General features: G+C 35.7%; 1 protein-coding gene across 1 annotated transcript in view; it reads left to right on the top strand.

Annotated features, from left to right (window-relative positions):
* USH2A (usherin) overlaps positions 1 to 18,150 on the top strand; it is a 391,818-nt gene that overhangs the window by 61,531 nt on the left and 312,137 nt on the right. Inside the window, exons 11-13 of the mRNA XM_072858355.1 lie at positions 5,298 to 5,493; positions 8,784 to 9,425; positions 15,107 to 15,290. Coding sequence (XP_072714456.1) covers positions 5,298 to 5,493; positions 8,784 to 9,425; positions 15,107 to 15,290 — 1,022 coding nt within the window. The remainder of the gene's footprint in view (positions 1 to 5,297; positions 5,494 to 8,783; positions 9,426 to 15,106; positions 15,291 to 18,150) is intronic.

Genomic DNA, 18,150 nt, shown 5'->3' with positions numbered 1-18,150 from the left:
GATCCCAGCACAGCAGTGCCCACCCCGACCAGGGCAGAGTCCCACAGCATTGAAACATGGCCAAGTGCTCATAACAGGGTCCGTTGACAACCCCAGGCAAGGCAAAGTGATAAATCAGGTCCAGGATCCATCCAGGGAGTCCAGTCTGGAGCCAGCAGGAGATGAGGCCGAAGACATGGCTGTAGCCTAAGTCCAAGGGATCCCTCCAGGAGGCAGGGGACAGGCACAACTGCAGCATAGCCCAAGCAAGGTGCGGAAGCCCAGACTGGAGCTTATCTGGAGCTCCTGGGCTGCGGGCAGAGGGTGTGAGTGGAGGCCCCAGGTGAGGCTGCTCAGGGCCATTAAGGCTGGTTGGTGCCCTCAGGGTCATGATGGTGCTGGCTGTGCATTCTGAGCTGGGGTGATCTGTGAGGCTTGTAAGCATATTCTCTCTTCTGTCTTCAGAGTCTGCTACTGAAAATGTGGAAGAGCTTAGCATCCAGGGCTGGCACTTATAGAACCCTACAAACCTCCTCAGTTTTACAAGTACTTTTAACTACTTTTTTCCCCCTTCCATCTACTGTTTTTATCTGGAACGTATTTCTCAACTTTTTGTGTAAAATTCTGCACAGCTACTTGAAGTGTATGCAGTATATGAAGGATAAAAACTGTGTAATATAGGGTGCATTACAGTGGCTATTTCCCTTATCCGATATTCATGTCTCTTATAATGCCATGCTTACTACAGAAGGCAGGGTTAAAGTGGAGTTCTATAATTGAATTTGTTATTCTGTGTTTTGGAGGCTAAACTTCAATAGATATCTTTCATCTTGATATCCTATATTGACAGAAAATGGCTGAAGAAGCAGAATGGAAGGGTTTCTAGTCACTTATAGCTAAGACAAAACCAAAATAGTCATTTGAATACAATCAGAGGCTCCTTTTTGTCTTGTCTATAGAACGTCTTTTTTCTGCTTGACTTTTTTTCACAAGACTTTGAAATCAGTGTTATGGAAGAATGTCTGTGGATTATTTACAGATCCTCTAATCTGGTACATAGAAACCCATTTTCAGATCTATTAAGAAGCAATCTGATAAGCCTCCCTCTCTAACAAAACCTTCAGTTTCCTATACCTTCCTCTAACTGCCATGAAAGACTTTCACTCTTTTTAGAACCAGGAAACCAGTTGCCACTTGTATTGAGTACAGATGGAAAACTTTTCTACTTGACAGCAAGGTAGGAGGAAATTTCTATAGGGAGATCGCCAAATGGTTTCATTGGCTGGTTCCTGGAGAAAATATGAATCGTATTCTTCAGTTGGCCAGATATTTCTCCCTCATTCTGAAGAGTTATATTTATTCTTCTGGCATAACTTTTTACCCTATTAAAAGAAAGTTTGGGGACATACATCTTCTGCAACTGAATGGGATGGAAATTACTGCTTCTTGGAATAGCTTGACACTTAAAATTATGCTGAAGATGTTGGTGCTCTTTGCTTCTTTTAGCACTCAGTAATCTACACATTTCACTTGTTGCATCAGGAAATGGTTACCATCTGCTCACAATTAGACTTGGGTTTCCATGTATTTATGATAAGAACAGCCATACTGCATGAAATGAGACTTTGATCTAGCATAGTATCCTCTCTGATAGTTACCAGAAGCTGGTGTTAACAAGCATGATCTTTCTGTGATATACTTTTCTAGATTCCAGTTATTTATGGTTTTGGGACTACCTGAGCCAAACTCAGGGACTTCATCTGAGTTGTCATGTTTGGGGTCCACATATAGAATTAATCTAACTCATTTTTTAATGCACTTCAAAAAAAGGTATTTTTCTATACACTTGAAGTGTATAGGAAAAGTACTTTTTCATTCTTTTAAGTTTGCTTTCTGATAATTTCCTGGGTGTTCTCTCCTTCTTCTATTGTGAGAAATAATGAATATTCATTCTGTAAGCCGTTCATGATTTTATAGACTTTATTCTCTTCATCTTAGTCATCTCTTTCCAAACTGAAAAGTCTTTTTTTTAGTCTCTTTTCATTCGTATCTTTGCTTATTCTACTCACTTGGCGACCTCTTTTATTTTAGAGAGGGTAACCAGATTCACAAATTGTGCAAAATGTTGATACACAATGGATTTTTATGACAGAAAGACATTTTCTGTATAGTTTTCAGTTCTTTTCCTAATAATTCCAGTATTCCTATTGCCTTTTTGACTGCCTCAGAGCTTTCAAATGATTTTTAGGGGGAATGGAGCAGCTTTAACAGCTCCTTTCTTGAGTGATAATAGCTAATTTTGGACTCATCACTGTCTACCTGTAGTCAGCATTGGTTTTCCCCAGGCGTTAAGTTTTGTACTTCTTGAAGTAGAAATTAATTTGACTTTCTGATCATCCATTTGGTTCAGTGTATGTGATATTTCCAGATGTTGCTGACTTAAAGAAATGCAGTAGAATTGTGAAGCATTATTTTTCTTTGCAAAAAATGTACCAGTCTTTTCCAATATATCAAGCTCATGTTTTCGTTTCTATTAATTCACTCTGTACAGAAGAAGGCACTAGTCTGTAGATCTCAGAAGTTTCCTTACAGGCTTTTAAGGAGATTGATGTAACTTTTATAATTTTATTCCTCTTTTACTGAGGTTGATTTAAGCAATTAATAACTCAGTAATTTTATATTTCAGTTCATCTAGAACTCGACTCATGTGTAATCACTTTTCAACAGATGAGATTTTGCTAAAAATCTTTTCCTTCTGACATTTTGGTTTGAAACCAGCCTTGAAAATCATTCCTAATATAGAATGGTAACACCTCTTTCACAGTGAACAGCTGTGATACTTTCTTTGCAATCTCTGTTGTGGTTCTATCTTTCCTGAATGCTACACAGAATTATAGAAGCATTAGTTGGTCATCTGCTCCATCTCAAAGCAGGATTGTTGTCAGTGCTAGGTCCAGTCAGTCATTATTTTGTCTGGATGAGTCTTGATACCTCGGGGGATGGAGATTCCATGTGCCCTCTGGGCAACCTGTTACTGATGGTGCAATGCCTCTTACTGAAAAGTTCTGATGTCCAATCTGAATCTGCTAATCATACCACTTAATTATTTATTGCCCTCACTGATTCTCTGGTAGTCTTCCTTTGTTTCTGACATTCAAAAAATTTTTTTTTTCCTTCATGCCTTAAGCATGTTGCTCGTTAAAAGCTGATTTTTTTATTGCCTTATGCTGGTTTTAAAATTCGGTGGTGGTTATCCTCTCTTATTTAACTTCCTTATTTTGATCCGATTTCCACTTTTTGAAGACAACTTTTTGCATGTAATGCTTTCCTTCCTGTGGTAGCTTTTGCAGTAACTTTAAAGTCTTTTTTGGGTATGAGTTATATGTTTGTTGAGTGCTAATGAGGTATCTTTATATAATACTTGCTATAGTGTAATTTGAGTATGCTATGATCACTAACACAAAATGTTCTTTTAGAGTTATGTATTATAGTAGGTATTTTTCTTCATTTAGGATTAAACTCAGAGTTGTTTTTCACATGTGAGTTCTCTGATGAATGGCTGTGATGCATGACTGGGTCTCTCATAATAAACTAAATATCGAGATCAAATCCAGTCTAAAAGGGAATAACTTGAAAATCCTTGTTGCTGTTTTTCTGCCATTGTGGTATCTTAACTCTTACCTTTTTGTACCTTGTGTTGTCTTGCCTTTTGTTTATAAAATATTGTTTTCTTGCCTTTTTAATATCTTCATCTTCCTGAAAAATGTAGCTGATACATCAGTAATAGATCTCTATCATGAAAGCATATTGAAGAGGTTTTATTGGACTACAGAATCCTTTTATGAGGAAGGGGTAGGAATACATGCTTCTCTCACTTTCATTCAGTGTTTTCTGCGCTGAGAATTTACTATTGGATGTTGAAATACTCTATTTTATCTTGTATTAATAAAGCTTAGAGCTTCATTGTAGATTGGAGAGTGTGATAATAACATTTATTTTAAGTGGAACTTCCAAGTAGCTTTGTCTCTAATGCCACAGGACTCTCCTGTTGTTTCAGCTTTGCCTGGCTCATAGGTTTAAGATGAAAAAGACAACTATTAAGAGACATTTTTGTTCTGGTAGTTAATTAAAAGCAAAGTACATTGAACTACAGCTGTTGATGTTGTAGATGAATAACTAGTTTTGAATCGCTGTACTTTTTCATACGTGTAAATATTTGCACTGAAAAAAATACACTGACCCAAAGAAAATTACTTATAACACTGTTTGCTGCCATCTCTGCATTCCCTAGAACACTTGAGTTAGAAAAGTTAGTTTTTGTTCCTTGATTATGAATCCTAAACCCTTTGCCAATTCACATCTGCATCTCTGTGTTGTTTTGACTCCCTGTTCTCATCTATGTTGTGTATTGACTGGTGTCTTCCATTCATTTCCCCGTCCCTATGCCATTGACCTTTCCCTGTGGTCAGTTTTCCCACCATATTGGAAAGTGATGAATATAGAGATATTTTTTTTTTTTTTTTTCTGGTTTTCAGAGGTTTGAAATTGAGATAGCTTTCCAGGAGCCCTTTAATCTTGCACAAGATGTGAGGCAAATACTCTCAGATCATGGCCCAGGCATAAAAAAAGATGCCTCAGCTCCTTCCAAATAGCAGTGCTACCCATTTAGAGAGTAGGAGAGGGCCTTTATATCCCACCACTGAAGTGGAATGCTTGGATGCCAGCTGAACCAACAAAAGAGGGAGAGGGTTTCAGATACTGAGCTATTGGGTCACATCCTTCTGTAAAGGAAGAGAAAATTTATCTTGGATGAGTAATCACAAAGGAAATCTTTCAACTTTGCTTTGTTCTTATTTAACTAACATTTTCACTAAAATAAATAAGCATATGGATGGAATAAAAAAATGCAAAGCTTGACCTTTGAAAATGATAGCGTTTTGCAGTAACTGTGATTCAAAAAAAGTACTTGTTTGTTTTAATAGAAGTCACCGTTTATACAATGCAATTTTGTAATTATTCTTTGCAGTTTTCTCTGTCCAGATGCTAAATATTGCCACATTGTTTACTCAATTCTTTTCTCCTTCTGTTTTGAAAGAACAGGACTTTTAAACACTATTTAAAAATGTAATAGTTACACTCTGTTTAATATTTCTCTTTTTTTCTCTCTCTCAACAAATTAAAAAAGTATGTGTTCACAGGCTTATTTTTTTCTGTTCCATTTAAAGTTTTCTCCTCCTGGACTCATACTCCCATTCTTGTTAATGTATCATCTAAAAATAGATATGTTCATCATTCTATAATATTTTGTATCTTTCTAGATTGGAGGCCAGTGTAATTGTAAGAGACATGTGTCTGGCAGACAATGCAATCAGTGCCAGGAAGGATTCTACAATCTACAACAGTCAAACTCTGATGGCTGCAGTCCCTGCAACTGTAATACCTCTGGGACAGTCAATGGAGATATTACCTGTCACCAAAATTCAGGCCAGTGCAAGTGCAAAGCAAATGTTATTGGTAAGTGTAATGCAAGAGTTTGGAGCCATTTTTCTTGTTATCTCTGGAAATGAAACACACTTGATTTCTAAATGAAAAGTGTGGTAAACTTCTTTGCTGAAGGCAGATTATAAAAATGAATGAAATTAACTGTTGAAAAATTATTAATTTAATAATTCTATCAAACTACAGCTTGAAGCTTAGTTTAATCAACCCTTTAGAAGTTTCTTTACGGCATAGCTACATTAGCTTACATAGCTTCATACTAATAAGTCACAGAAATAATGTAATTTGCTTACTGCATAGATGTTTCTTTTAGGAAATTAACACTTTTTCAAAATGTTTTATACTTAATGAGTTCTAAGCAAATCGTTTCCATGCTAGTTTCCTTAATAGACCAAAATAAATGGATTTTTTTCTCAAAATATTCTGTGCTACAGGGTCCTTTGTGATAAATCTATCCATTTTTTTCTATTATATTTCTTTGAACTGTTCCTATGAAATGCAAAATAAGTCAACATAATTCCACAGATCATGTACATAGCTAGGGTTAGTTATCAAGGGCCACATAATTTTAATTTTGTAATTCAATGCCAAGCTGATTATAATAAACTGCTACCTTCTGTGTTATTTATCATTTTTTTAACAAGACGTGCTTTTTTGTTTGTTACTCCCACAGGTATTTTTCAGAAATTAGATTTGATTATAGCAATTTATTACTTCCAGCATATTTGAGGGGAGCCACAGCCACATAAGGACAAAATTTATCAAGTGCCCAAAATACACAGTATATATAATACACTTTGAAATGTTGATGTATGGGAATATTATGCAAGGAGAATTTCCTGATAAAGTGAGCCTTGCATGGTAACTGTACATGTCTCAGACTATACATATGTCTCAAAAAAAAAAGAAAAAAAAAAAAGAGAGGTCCTTTTCTGGTTTGTTATTAACACAATTAGTAATCTATTTTTTCTTTAGCTAACCATGGTTGTGGGTTGTATTAACAATATCCGAGTATATGTTAATTTATAAGTCTCACTGACTTGTGAATATTGACTTATTTGTAATATTGTGAGTCTTTGCTTCTTCTTTCTTCTAATTTCCAAAAGCAAATACAAAATAACACAAATAATGAAAATAACTCTAAACAGACATAAGCCTGAACAGTTTCTGTCCTCTTTCCTATCGAATGCCAAGTACCTATGTTTTCCATGTGATAAAAAGGGTGCTAAGAGTAAAAAATAACCTCTGTGCATCTTAAACTCACTCTCTACATTCGATAAAAAGGACTTCAGAGCATTCTTAATTATATATTCTTTGCCTACATTTCATGTTTGCATCTGTGAAAACCTTTCTTAACTCACTGGGAGTTTGGTATACAAGAAACGCACAGTTGGCTTCTCACGTATTTGATTGTCTGCATATTTTTTAAAGTATTTTCTCCCCTTGATGAAAACAATAATTCTTATTTTTATTTCCACTGAAATAGTAATACAAAAAATGTGTAAATCTCTGATTTCTGTAAATTTATCTGTAACTATGGTGGGGGGCTGTGGTTATGCAAGTGTTTGTTTGCAGGCTAAAGACCTGATTCTTTCCAGACTGGATTATCTTTTTTGTTTTCCAAACCAATTGTAAATAAGCTTCTGTATATTGGAACGTGTGCAGCAAACTTTAACAAAGAGCTTTCCTCTTTGGATTTCGAAATTGGTTTTTAGAGCAATCTGTCTATTGCCATTTTATCTATTTAAGCAAACACAGTAACAGAAAAATGCAACTATGGACTGCGGTGTTATGAAACATGAACTGTTAGAGTTAACACAACTGTTAAATCTTACTAATGATTCTATCACCAGTAAAATACATTAGCACCAATAATTTTATTAAAGTAGGTCATTCATCTAGAATAAAAAGGTAGAAGAATGTGAATTAAATGCCAAGCGTGCTAACTCCCCTGTACTTGTTAACATTGAATGTGATGCCCTGTAGGCCTTCCTCAGTATCGTTAGGAATAGATTACCTGTCAGGAATATGTATGGCATATTCAAATAAGCACTGCGCATATTTTTAAAACTGATATGATATGAATCCATGTAGACCAATTTTAATAGTTCAAAATGAGTCATAATTCTTGTTAACAATACAGTTATTTTTAAAATTTGCAGCAATAGTGGTCCTTTTTTATTTTCCTTATTGAAATTAAATGATATGCCTTAGGTGAGTCATTCATCACTGTTAAAGGAACTTGCCTTCTGTTGGAGTTTTTGAGTTTTTATCCATATGTATAATGCATTTCCTACCATTTTTAGTTTTATTTTTCTACATGTAAGTTGCTAGATGTATTTTTGTATGGTTTTGTATTTTTTAAATTATGACAGTATTTTGCTAGAACGTTGTATTTATATTTTTCTGTATGCAACAATTAAGTGATGGCTTCATAGTGAAGGATTTTCCCGTTGCAAGGGAAAATACATAACTGTGAATTTGCATTTTTCATATAATAATCTAGTTTGCTTTCTTGTAATGTACATTTTATAAACTAAAATACAAATGCCATCCCTTGGGGCAGGGATAAAGCAAGCGATGACTTTGAAAACAAAGCTAATAAAACTACAGGATGAAGTATGAACAAAACAGTTTAGATTTTATTGTACTGCAGGAGTTAACTAAATCATACATTTAGATAAAAATATTTCATTTTGGATTATGGAAAACATTTTCTGCTTTCCGTAAGGGCTAACAATAAACACTAACATAAATGTAATCAATGTTAAAACTAGCGTAGTGAAGTGAAGTACAGTGTTAAGTAAATCATTCATCGTAATTAGTCTAACTTGTGTTGTCCTAGAGTATATTTAATGTTTTTAGTATAATATATACATCTGTTATCAGAACAGATTGAGAGCCCAGTGCAATTCCCTGTATATTGCATTTCTACAATATAGGGTGAGGAGTTCACGTAAGCAATGATTGTGCAACAGGTGCTGTTCTGGGGGACAGAATTAATTCTGGGTTGTCTTAGAAATGTTACGAAGAATCTCTTGCAGAAATATCTTAAATTGTATTGAGAAGCCAGCAGAAATGCATCGCTTCTGAAACAAATTGGAAAAGTAAACAGATTTTTGGGATGCCACTGTTATTCAATTGATTTGTGCAGCCCTGTCATTCCTGTTAATTACGCTGGTGAAGAATATTAGTCCTTTCCTTTATCTCCCCCCCCCCCCCCAGTCTAGTATACTTACCCTTTTTAAAAATTGAAACTAATAGCTTTTCAGCTTTTTTAAAGTTAATATCTTTTCTCTTTCCAGGTCTTAGGTGTGATAGTTGCAATTTTGGATTTAAAGCTCTCAGATATTCTAATGAAGATGGATGTGAGCCTTGTTGGTGCAACAGCCACGGCTCAGTGAACCAATTCTGCAACCCTCTCTCCGGGCAGTGCAATTGTAAAGAACGAGTGAAAGGGCTTCACTGTGACACCTGCATGGACAACTTTTATGGGCTGGATGTAACTGGTTGTAAGGCTTGTGAATGTAATGTTGCAGGGTCGTTTTCTGGAACTGTGTGCAATGCAAAGACAGGGCAATGTGCATGTAAACCGAATATTGGAGGAAGACAATGCGATGAATGCCTAGATGGCTACCACAAAGTACAGGAAAATCATTCCTTTGTTTGTCTGCCATGTAACTGTGACAAGGCAGGTACAGTAAATGGCTCTCTGCTTTGTGACAAATCAACAGGACAGTGTCCTTGCAAAGCTGGTGTAACTGGCCTTCAATGCAGTCAGTGCATGCTTCATACGTACAACCTCAGCAAGAGCAGCCTCCTCGGCTGCCAGCATTGTGACTGTGACGCTCTGGGCACGTTGGCAGGAACAGTTTGTGACCACATTTCTGGACAGTGTGTCTGCTTGCCTCAGCGTCAGGGGAGAAGGTGTAATGAGTGTAAACCAGGTAAGAAAATTGGAAGACAATCTATTTGATGTAGTAAGTTTTGCTTTGTTGGGTAGCATCATAGTTCCTGCAGTTTTTAATATGTGTTTGGACAGCTTCATGGCTGACATCTCTGACTTATGTTATTCATTATTTTTCCATTTTTTCCTAACTGTGGGAGTCAGAAGGAAGTATTCATGTCCTGATCACCATCAAATATTTATTCTATTGCGAGAGATTGTATAATTTGTGTTATTACTGCAGTTTCAACATGTCCAAAATAAGGTTAGGCCTAGTTCTTCTAGATATTGAGAAGATATACAAATGGTCACAGCCCATTCACTGAATAAGAGGTAAACTAGCATAGTTTGATGAACAGCAGCTATCCTTGTAGTTAAAAACGTGGATTTGGAAGGCAGAGTGCAAGCTCTTCAGGAAGGGCACTTCATGCATAAAGCTGAGCATGGCAGGAGGTACAGAGATGGTTGCTTAAACTCTGAGGCTGGCAAACATGCCACTTAAAAAGCATTCACCTGCCTTGCTGTGTTGAGGATGTGCTGGCTTTCACAAGAACTGCTTGCAGGCCCTACAAGTAGGTGATACTGCAGTTGCTACGTATCAGTTCAAGATTTTGTACCGTATTACTGTAAGCAGACTTTAAATGTTCATTATAAGTGGGAAGCTCTGTAGTTATATTTTAATGTTTTTGTTTTACAAAGCAGGTGGGTAAAGTGAAACTACAGATAATGTTAACCTACCTTTAGTAATAATATTAAACAGATAGGTTTAGTTCAAGTTAAATACATATGCAATTTATTAAAGTAGCAGGTCACATTAAAAGGTACATTATAGCTCCATTGGTTTTAATATGCCATTCAACAATTTGAACAGAGGTTAAAAAAACTGCTTAACCTCCATTAAGTATTTTTAAAAATACTTTCATTCATTTAAATTATTTTAGGTACATATACTAATAAATAAGGCAGTGTTCTGTTTTTCTTAGTTCCTCCTCCAGTGCTATTTGACCTGCTAACCCTCTACAGCAGCCACTTAATCAGAGATCGGCAGAGGAGTGATGTCAAGGCTTCCCGAGTCAGTGACCACCCTTGTCCTTGAAAAAGAAAGGCCAGGGTTTATGCAGAACTAAATGGTTTAAAAAGGTTTAATTGATAGTATGAACAGACTGGTTTGTAGAAAAGCTTACATGGCACTCAAAGGAATAATTCCACAATAGTTCCTGTTTAAAAAAAAATAAAAAAATATTGCTGTAAGAATTATTTTTAAAATTTTCTCTGTAATAAGTATAAGCACGTATGTGCTGAACACTGAGCTCTCTTCTGCAGGTGAAAATGTAAGTCCTTATCATTGTAACAGCATTGTATTGCTCTTAGTGTAGCACAGTGTACTATGGTATTTTCACTGACATTTTAGTGTTGATCCCAGTGTGAGCTCATTTAGACACATAATATAGCTAACTTTTATATAAATATTCTTTGTTAGTATGTTCCAAAGGAGAATCTTCTATAAAACACGGATGAGCATAACCTGCTAGTGATACTGGTATTAAGTTGTAGAAGCATGGAAGTTTTTAATTGGTTTCAAGTACTCTAAACATGTCCTATGGCTTTGCCTTGGGACAAAGATAAGAAAATGTATTCCAAGTGTATATGTAGCCAACACAGCCTAATGAGAGGCACACAGTTAATTCGTTAAAACTGGCAGCCCTAAAAACATACTGAGGACTTCTTAGGCTGTTGGGACATTTAAACTCTGTGGTCCGAGTTTCCTTAGTGGAATACTGGTCATATGTCTTTTTTTTCTTTTTATTCTGTGCAATTATAAGTCTGTTATAGTCAGTGGTATTTAAAATAATGTCCCCTTGTAGCACGGTTTCTGTATGCTTTGATAAAATTTTAGAGGATTCCAAAAGTTACCAAAATCTTAATGCAGGAGGAGTTGCTAATGGAGAACAACTCAAACTGGATGTGACTTTATTATTTTATCATTAGATTTTTTTTTTTTTTAAACAACTCTTTCTGGAGCATTCATTCAGCCATGTGTTTCATCTATTAGGCTGTATCCATGACCTGCTGTCCTCTAGTTTGTTCTCATACAAGTAACACTTCTGGTAGATTTCTGTACATTTGATTTTTTTAAAAAATAGTGGTGTATGCAAAGAGAGAAACACTTGATTTTAAAATGAAACCAAATGAAAGAGCAGTTTTACCTTTTATATAAACTTGCTTTTGAGATGTCCTAGGTTGCAGTGGTAGAAAATGGACCTTTCCAGCCCCCAAATAGTTGTGAACGGTTTGTCCCTGCCTCATTCCGGGACTGTGGTGCCACACCAACTGGGATTTGTGCTATACAAATCCTGTTCAACACAGGTCTTCGATCCTGTTATGAAGAGCATTTTGTAAGTTCTTTACTCAGTGACCACAGTTTTTGATGGAGCAGTACGTAGTATGGAAAAGATGTGAGCCAGAATGTAGGATGTGTGGCTGGGCACCAATACTGAATTTTTGTGTACTTACTACCTCTCTTCATGGCCAGAAAAATGTGAAGTATGTTGTGGCAACGTTGTCAGTGTTGTTAATTGTGCATTTTGAAGCACAGACTGTGGTTGAGAAATGAGCATTACGGCCATAGTTGGTAAGCATGTACCAAGTGCTAAGGAATTGTTCAGGTGTTCCTTTTCCATGAGATATACAGTGGGAGAAATAATAAGAGTATGATTTAAAAAGGAAGCTGAATACTTTGCTATGACTTTCATTCTTCCTTTTGAAGAGTATGTTTGATTGACAAATGTGATCAGTTATGGATGAATTGGAAAAAAATCTGAAAAAGAATAAGCATAATACTAGTTATATACTTAGATCTTGTAGAGATTTGCAGTCGCTGTCTTAAAATTGGAAATTGGCTCTATTATACAACAGTGGATCCTTCATAAAGCAAGTTTTATGAGCCCTTCTAACCTTGCTGTAAATTAAGCTTGCATTAAGTTGTTTCTTACTCTTTCCTGCCAAATTCTAGGTGGTGGAAGTAAATAATAATAATGGTTATGACAAACGGTATGAATTTTTAATCCAGTGTCTCTTCTTGTTTTGTCTACATTTAATCACATTAATTAATTTACTTATGAATTAGGTGAGAGAAGGACTTTCTCCCATCTTCCCATCTCTCACTTTTACTTTTAAAAAATGTTTACTTTTGCTTACTACTTTTGAAAAGAAATATTGTGGTAGTATCCAGAAACTTAGTTAAACTTTTAGAGCATTTCTAAAAGATTATTATCAAAAAATATCATACCAAATCCGTCACTGCTCTACAGTGGTATAGGTGATATGACATTAGGAGAGCCTGGGTGTTTAACATTAATGTATAGATTCTTTGTAATTATGAATTTCTCTGACAAAAACAATATATTCTATAGTGATCAATCGTGCTCAGCAGAAGTTAATTTCTTTACTAGAGATGTGCTTATTTACTCACTATAGCCTTTTCTTAGACATTAGCTTCATGCAAAATTTCTGGTGGACGAGGATGTGTTGTAGCCTGAGTGCTTATCATTTACTGCAACTATAAACTGGGTCCTGAAGAAGTGCTTTGACCTTCTGCAGGAGTCCAGGCTTAAACTTGTTTCCTATCTTCCTGTTACGTTCTTTGAGTGGAGTCGTTCATTGTGCTCAAGAGTGACATTGCTGGGAAATGGTCTCCTCTATTTATGCACAGGATGGGCACTGTACTGCGCAGACAACTGCAGTATGAGATAATACATGCTGCCTCACTAATAACTTCAAGCTATTCAGTCTCTGTGGTGGCTCAGTTCGGAGCCTCTCTGGAATAAAGTGCCAACAGCAGGGTTTTTTATGATGCGAATGTATGTTAAGTGGAGACTGATATCACTTCACTGTCCACTTGAGATTTATCTCACTGAGGACCAGAGGCTAAACTTGAACAAAGATTTGAGCAGTAAAATTCTAATGTTTTCAATTTGTTTAGTTCCTCTGCTATTTGGATATGAGCTCACAGCGCAACACTGCTGTGGAGGCAGAGAATACCACCCTGGGGGTGTATATATAAAGCTATCTCTTGTAAGACAAAATAAATAATAAGGCCTTGGGTGATATGACATGTTACAATACAATTTTGGGCTCTTTATTATAAAGCAGGACATCAGAAAGTTGTTGGACAGCAAAAAAGATTCAGTAACTGAGAACATGACTAAGAAGAAACTGATTGAACTGGAGAGAGAGGGAAAGTGTCTGAGGAGTCTGTGCAAATACTGCCTATCTGAGTAAAGGTTGAAATTCTTCTATTGAAGTTGTGCAATAATACCTAATAGTAACCAGCTGACAGAGACAGAAACTCCTATCAATGGCCCTGTCTTAGGATTGATGTTCAAAGATAGGTACTTGCAGTTGACAAGTGCCAGTTAATACTGTGTTACCATCATCGTTTGCAGAACTCATACACGTCGCTACATTTTTAATCAACTGTACCACTCCAAAAAAAAAAAAAAAAAAAAAAAGCAGTGCAATTTGTGTGAAAAACCAAGTAAAATGTCTGTTAATAATCAGGTAAAAATAGAAAATAATTTTGGAAAATTATGTAATTATATGTCTTACTGGTATTCTGTTACTTGAATTGTCTTCTGATCAGACATATAGAAAAGAAATTAGTAAGAATAGAAGAAGTCCATAGTTAGCAAAATAGATTATGCAAGTGGTACAGCATCATTAAAAAAATGTACTTAAAAGCTCTTTTGTTGAAATTTCAGGTGAGGCTATGAATAATGGGTAGGTTCTTCAGTGACCAGATTAGAAGTGTATAAACTCTGTCGAACTGTATTTATCAGTAATGTGTTAGAGACTTGCATAGATAAAGATTGCTTATGAGGGCAATAGAATGAAAGATAGTGTAGTAGAAGCATACCAAATATACTGTGGGGAAGGTGAGATTAATGCTCCAGTTCATAATTGGAAATAATACAGGAACAGAAGGATGGGATTCAGAATGAAAGCTTTTTTATAGCAGATAAGTAAATTTTTTTTCATCAGTTTATTAGTTTCTGTAAAAGTATTTGTGTAGGATACAAGCTATATATTGAGGAGGAGCAAAATATAAATTTTACATAGAGCTGGAAATGCTCATCAAATGTAGGTTTTTCTAAGAAACATCCTCATGTTTCAAGGGTTAAGCCAACCACTGGTTGAGAAAGATTAAGAGACTTTCTTAAGAAAATACATGCATTTCTTATGTTTTGCAACTGGCTGTTGTCAGAGATGAGATCCCAGACTAGAATGGATAAATGTCTGATCTTTTATGTTATTTTTTATGTTTCTACTGCTTGTGGTGCATTCATTAGTACCTCTCACGTCCTTAGGTCTTTATTTTCCCCATGGACATGTTAATGTACTCCCCCTATTTTGCATTTGCTCTGTCCAAAATAAAGTCTGAAGAGAGAGAATAAAAAATCAGCGTTGGCAACTGGAGGATGAACAATAGCTTTACAAAGTGCCAACGAGAAGATTTAGAAGCTCAGCTCTGCAGGAGGACTGTATTGCTTTATTGGAGTTGATGTGTGTGTTACCTAAGCTTTAGTTCTGTTGTTTCATCCCCGATTATACACTAGTTAATAACAATCTTACTGTGTTCACTTTTTGTATATTGTCTATTCTCAAAATCCCTTTCTTTTCCAGGTTTTTATTCTTCTCCATCCAGTGTCACTGGCTGTCTGCCATGCCTGTGCCACTTAGCTGGTTCAGTGAATCAGACCTGTGATAAACTAACTGGCCAATGTATTTGCCAGGATGCCTCTGTAACAGGACAGACATGTGAACGTTGCAAAGAACTTTATTTTGGATTTGATTCTGTCACAGGGAGGTGAGTGTTTCTTTTTTACACGTCACTTATAACCTCCTTGTTACGTTTTTCTCATAGTAGCTCATTCAAAGGTTTAGTGACAATGAAAAGATGTGCTCTAGTTACATTAATCCTTCTTTGAATTCATGTGTGCACTCTGATTTATGTGTGGTACGTTATACAACCCCCTGTGCTCCCAGGAGCTAAGGAAATAGAAGTTTTGCCAGACTTAAGTGGAAACAAAATGAAAACTGTATAAAGCTAATGCTATCTAATGTTATGGCTTATTTGGTAACTGTTTCTCTACATTTCCTCTGCATCTTCAGTAAGATGTGTTGGTTTCTGAGATGTTAATCATCGACTATTAAGATACAGGTAATGTGCCATTCTTATAACCAGTGAATGCTTTTGAAGATTTCAGGAAGACATTTTAATGGGGAAAAAAAGAGTAAAAAATTAGATATCCCTGTCTTTCCAAATTTGTTTTAGCAGCAGCAGTTGAAATACTCACAGCACCTTTCCTCTTGAAAATCTGTTTTTCTGAAGCAGTGTATTCCTTTTCAGCATTTAGTTATGTGCCACAGGGTAAATTGTTTATCTAATGTAGCCTGGGGCCTCTAGGTACACTGAAAGTATATGGATATATTCCCTGGAATGTAAGGGGAAAACGTATCTATAGGTAGTGTATTGTTATTCCAACTATTGCTCTATCTTTCTTTTCCAGGATCATCTTTCTTGCTTAATCCCCGCAACCTCAATTTCCTTTTGAATATTGTCCAGAACGATTGCACAGGTCTAATGCTATCATATTTTCATGCAGACTGATGGTGTTAAATTGTTTTGTTATATTTAGTATTTTTGCCTTTAAAAAAAAACGCAGGCAGAAGCAAAATCTGTACAACATTCCCCTCCCCGTGTTCCTTTCCCCCAGCTGGTGTGGGGTAGACATGCTTTTAGGCAGTGATTATCAGTGTCGCCTTGCATATACTTGACATTATCCTGCAGATTTTTCACTTTAATTTTTATGTTACTGTCACTCATTAGGAGATTTTTAAAATTATTTTTTACTGTTGCGGGTCACAGAGGCATCTGCTAATGGCCATAAAGTAATCTGTAGGAATAAGGACTTCCTATTTTCACTTCCTGTCATTTCTAATGGTAAGGAATAAAATCTGTGTAATATTAAAGTTCCTTTTTAAATATATTTTCCTTACTATTAATGATATTTTTTTTTTTGTTACTTGGAATAGATTTTTTCCTCCCCTCAGTTTTAGCAGATGATGTAGAGGTTTGTCTGTGTTATGCAACAGCTCTTCTGAACTAGATATTGGCCTCCAATTACTTGCATTTTCAGCTTTCTTCTGAAATTCAAAGTGTGACAATATCTAGAATTATCTAGATCCAGATCTTGTAAAGGTGGAAAGTTTTTACAGTTCTGGAATTTGAATCAGAGTTGGCTTTAATGCCTTAATACTACTTAATCCTCATGACAGTATTGAAGACTGCTCCAGTAGTACATTAACATGATTAACTTGTGTTGCGTATGCTTGGCTTCCTTTTGGTTAGCATATACTCGGGCAACGTACCTCTGTTCCTCAGGCAGAAATGTTTATCCACTGAAGATGACAATCCAGGTCTTTATTTGTTAATCCATATTATATTATATTATTTATATTATAATCCATATCTTTACCCGTTAATATCTTCTTAAAAAGAGTAATGTGCTTTTTCTTTCTTTGTAAAGTTGCAAAGTCGTTTAAACCATCCTTGGTCCAAGTGTCTTTTAAGGACTCTGTGGTCACCGAATGAAAAGGTTATGAACTATCTGTAGTGGCAAAGACTTATCTGTCTTGGCACAATAGCAGAAAAGAAGCAAAAATTGTGACACACAGAGACTGTGAGGCTTTGAATTCTCCCAGTCTCGGAGGAATGTATATGTGAGCTGATTTACTTCCTGATGTTTTTGAGATAAAACAGGAACTCCATATTTTTTAATGCATTTCAGCTTATGAAGCAGGAAAATTTCCTCGGCAATTAAAGAATTAGAGATACTGGATGTTTGCAGTGGTCTGAACAGATCTGTAATGGTTGTGGGCATTGGTACATGTTTGAAATGCTTTACCTCTGTATTGTTTACTATAATGAACTGGTCAATGAACATCACAAATTGTTTATCTATATATATATATCTTGACAGATTACTGTTTATGAAATCCATTTAGCAAGTGAGGTTTTCCCATAAGGATGAAAAATGAAGATTTTAAACAGATTGCTGGAGAGGCTCTAACTGCACCTAGAGAGTCAATGTAATAAAGGTTTCTCTATATTAATATTACAAAAACCATTTATCCTCACAAAATCAATATTGCAATTCATCTTGGCCTGACATTTCTCTTTCCATGTTTTAAAAGTCTGTTTTCCTTGATTATATATAGTTCTGCTTTAATAAAACTCAAATATATTTGACTCCGAGTATCTTGAAGAAGTAGCATTAAACAAGAACGCTGAAAATATTTTACATGATTAAAAGTTTCAAAGAATTAGTTATTTTTTAAAAAATCCTTAATTGACTGAATCCTTAATCTTGACTGAAAAGCATGAACTATGCATAACAACAAAGCCAGTTCTAGTGTTCTGCAGTTTAAGAAAATGTTGCATGTGATTACACAAATATAACGTGTAATCCTGGGGAATGGAATATGATAACTTGTATGCTGTTATTTGCAGGATCTGGAGCCTAATTCAGTATAGGTGGAGGTAGGGAGACTACAGTTTTCCTAGAAGAAAATGCAACTATTTCAAGCAGAAAGAAGCAGCCCCACCCTGCCAGGCACTGAAAACTGTTACTGTGACTGTACGTGTATGTGAGTTTCATTGTCTC

The sequence above is a fragment of the Ciconia boyciana genome, chromosome 3 (genome assembly GCF_034638445.1).
Source record: "Ciconia boyciana chromosome 3, ASM3463844v1, whole genome shotgun sequence".
Classification (NCBI taxonomy): Eukaryota; Metazoa; Chordata; class Aves; order Ciconiiformes; family Ciconiidae; genus Ciconia; species Ciconia boyciana.
This window is presented reverse-complemented; position numbering and strand designations above follow the sequence as displayed.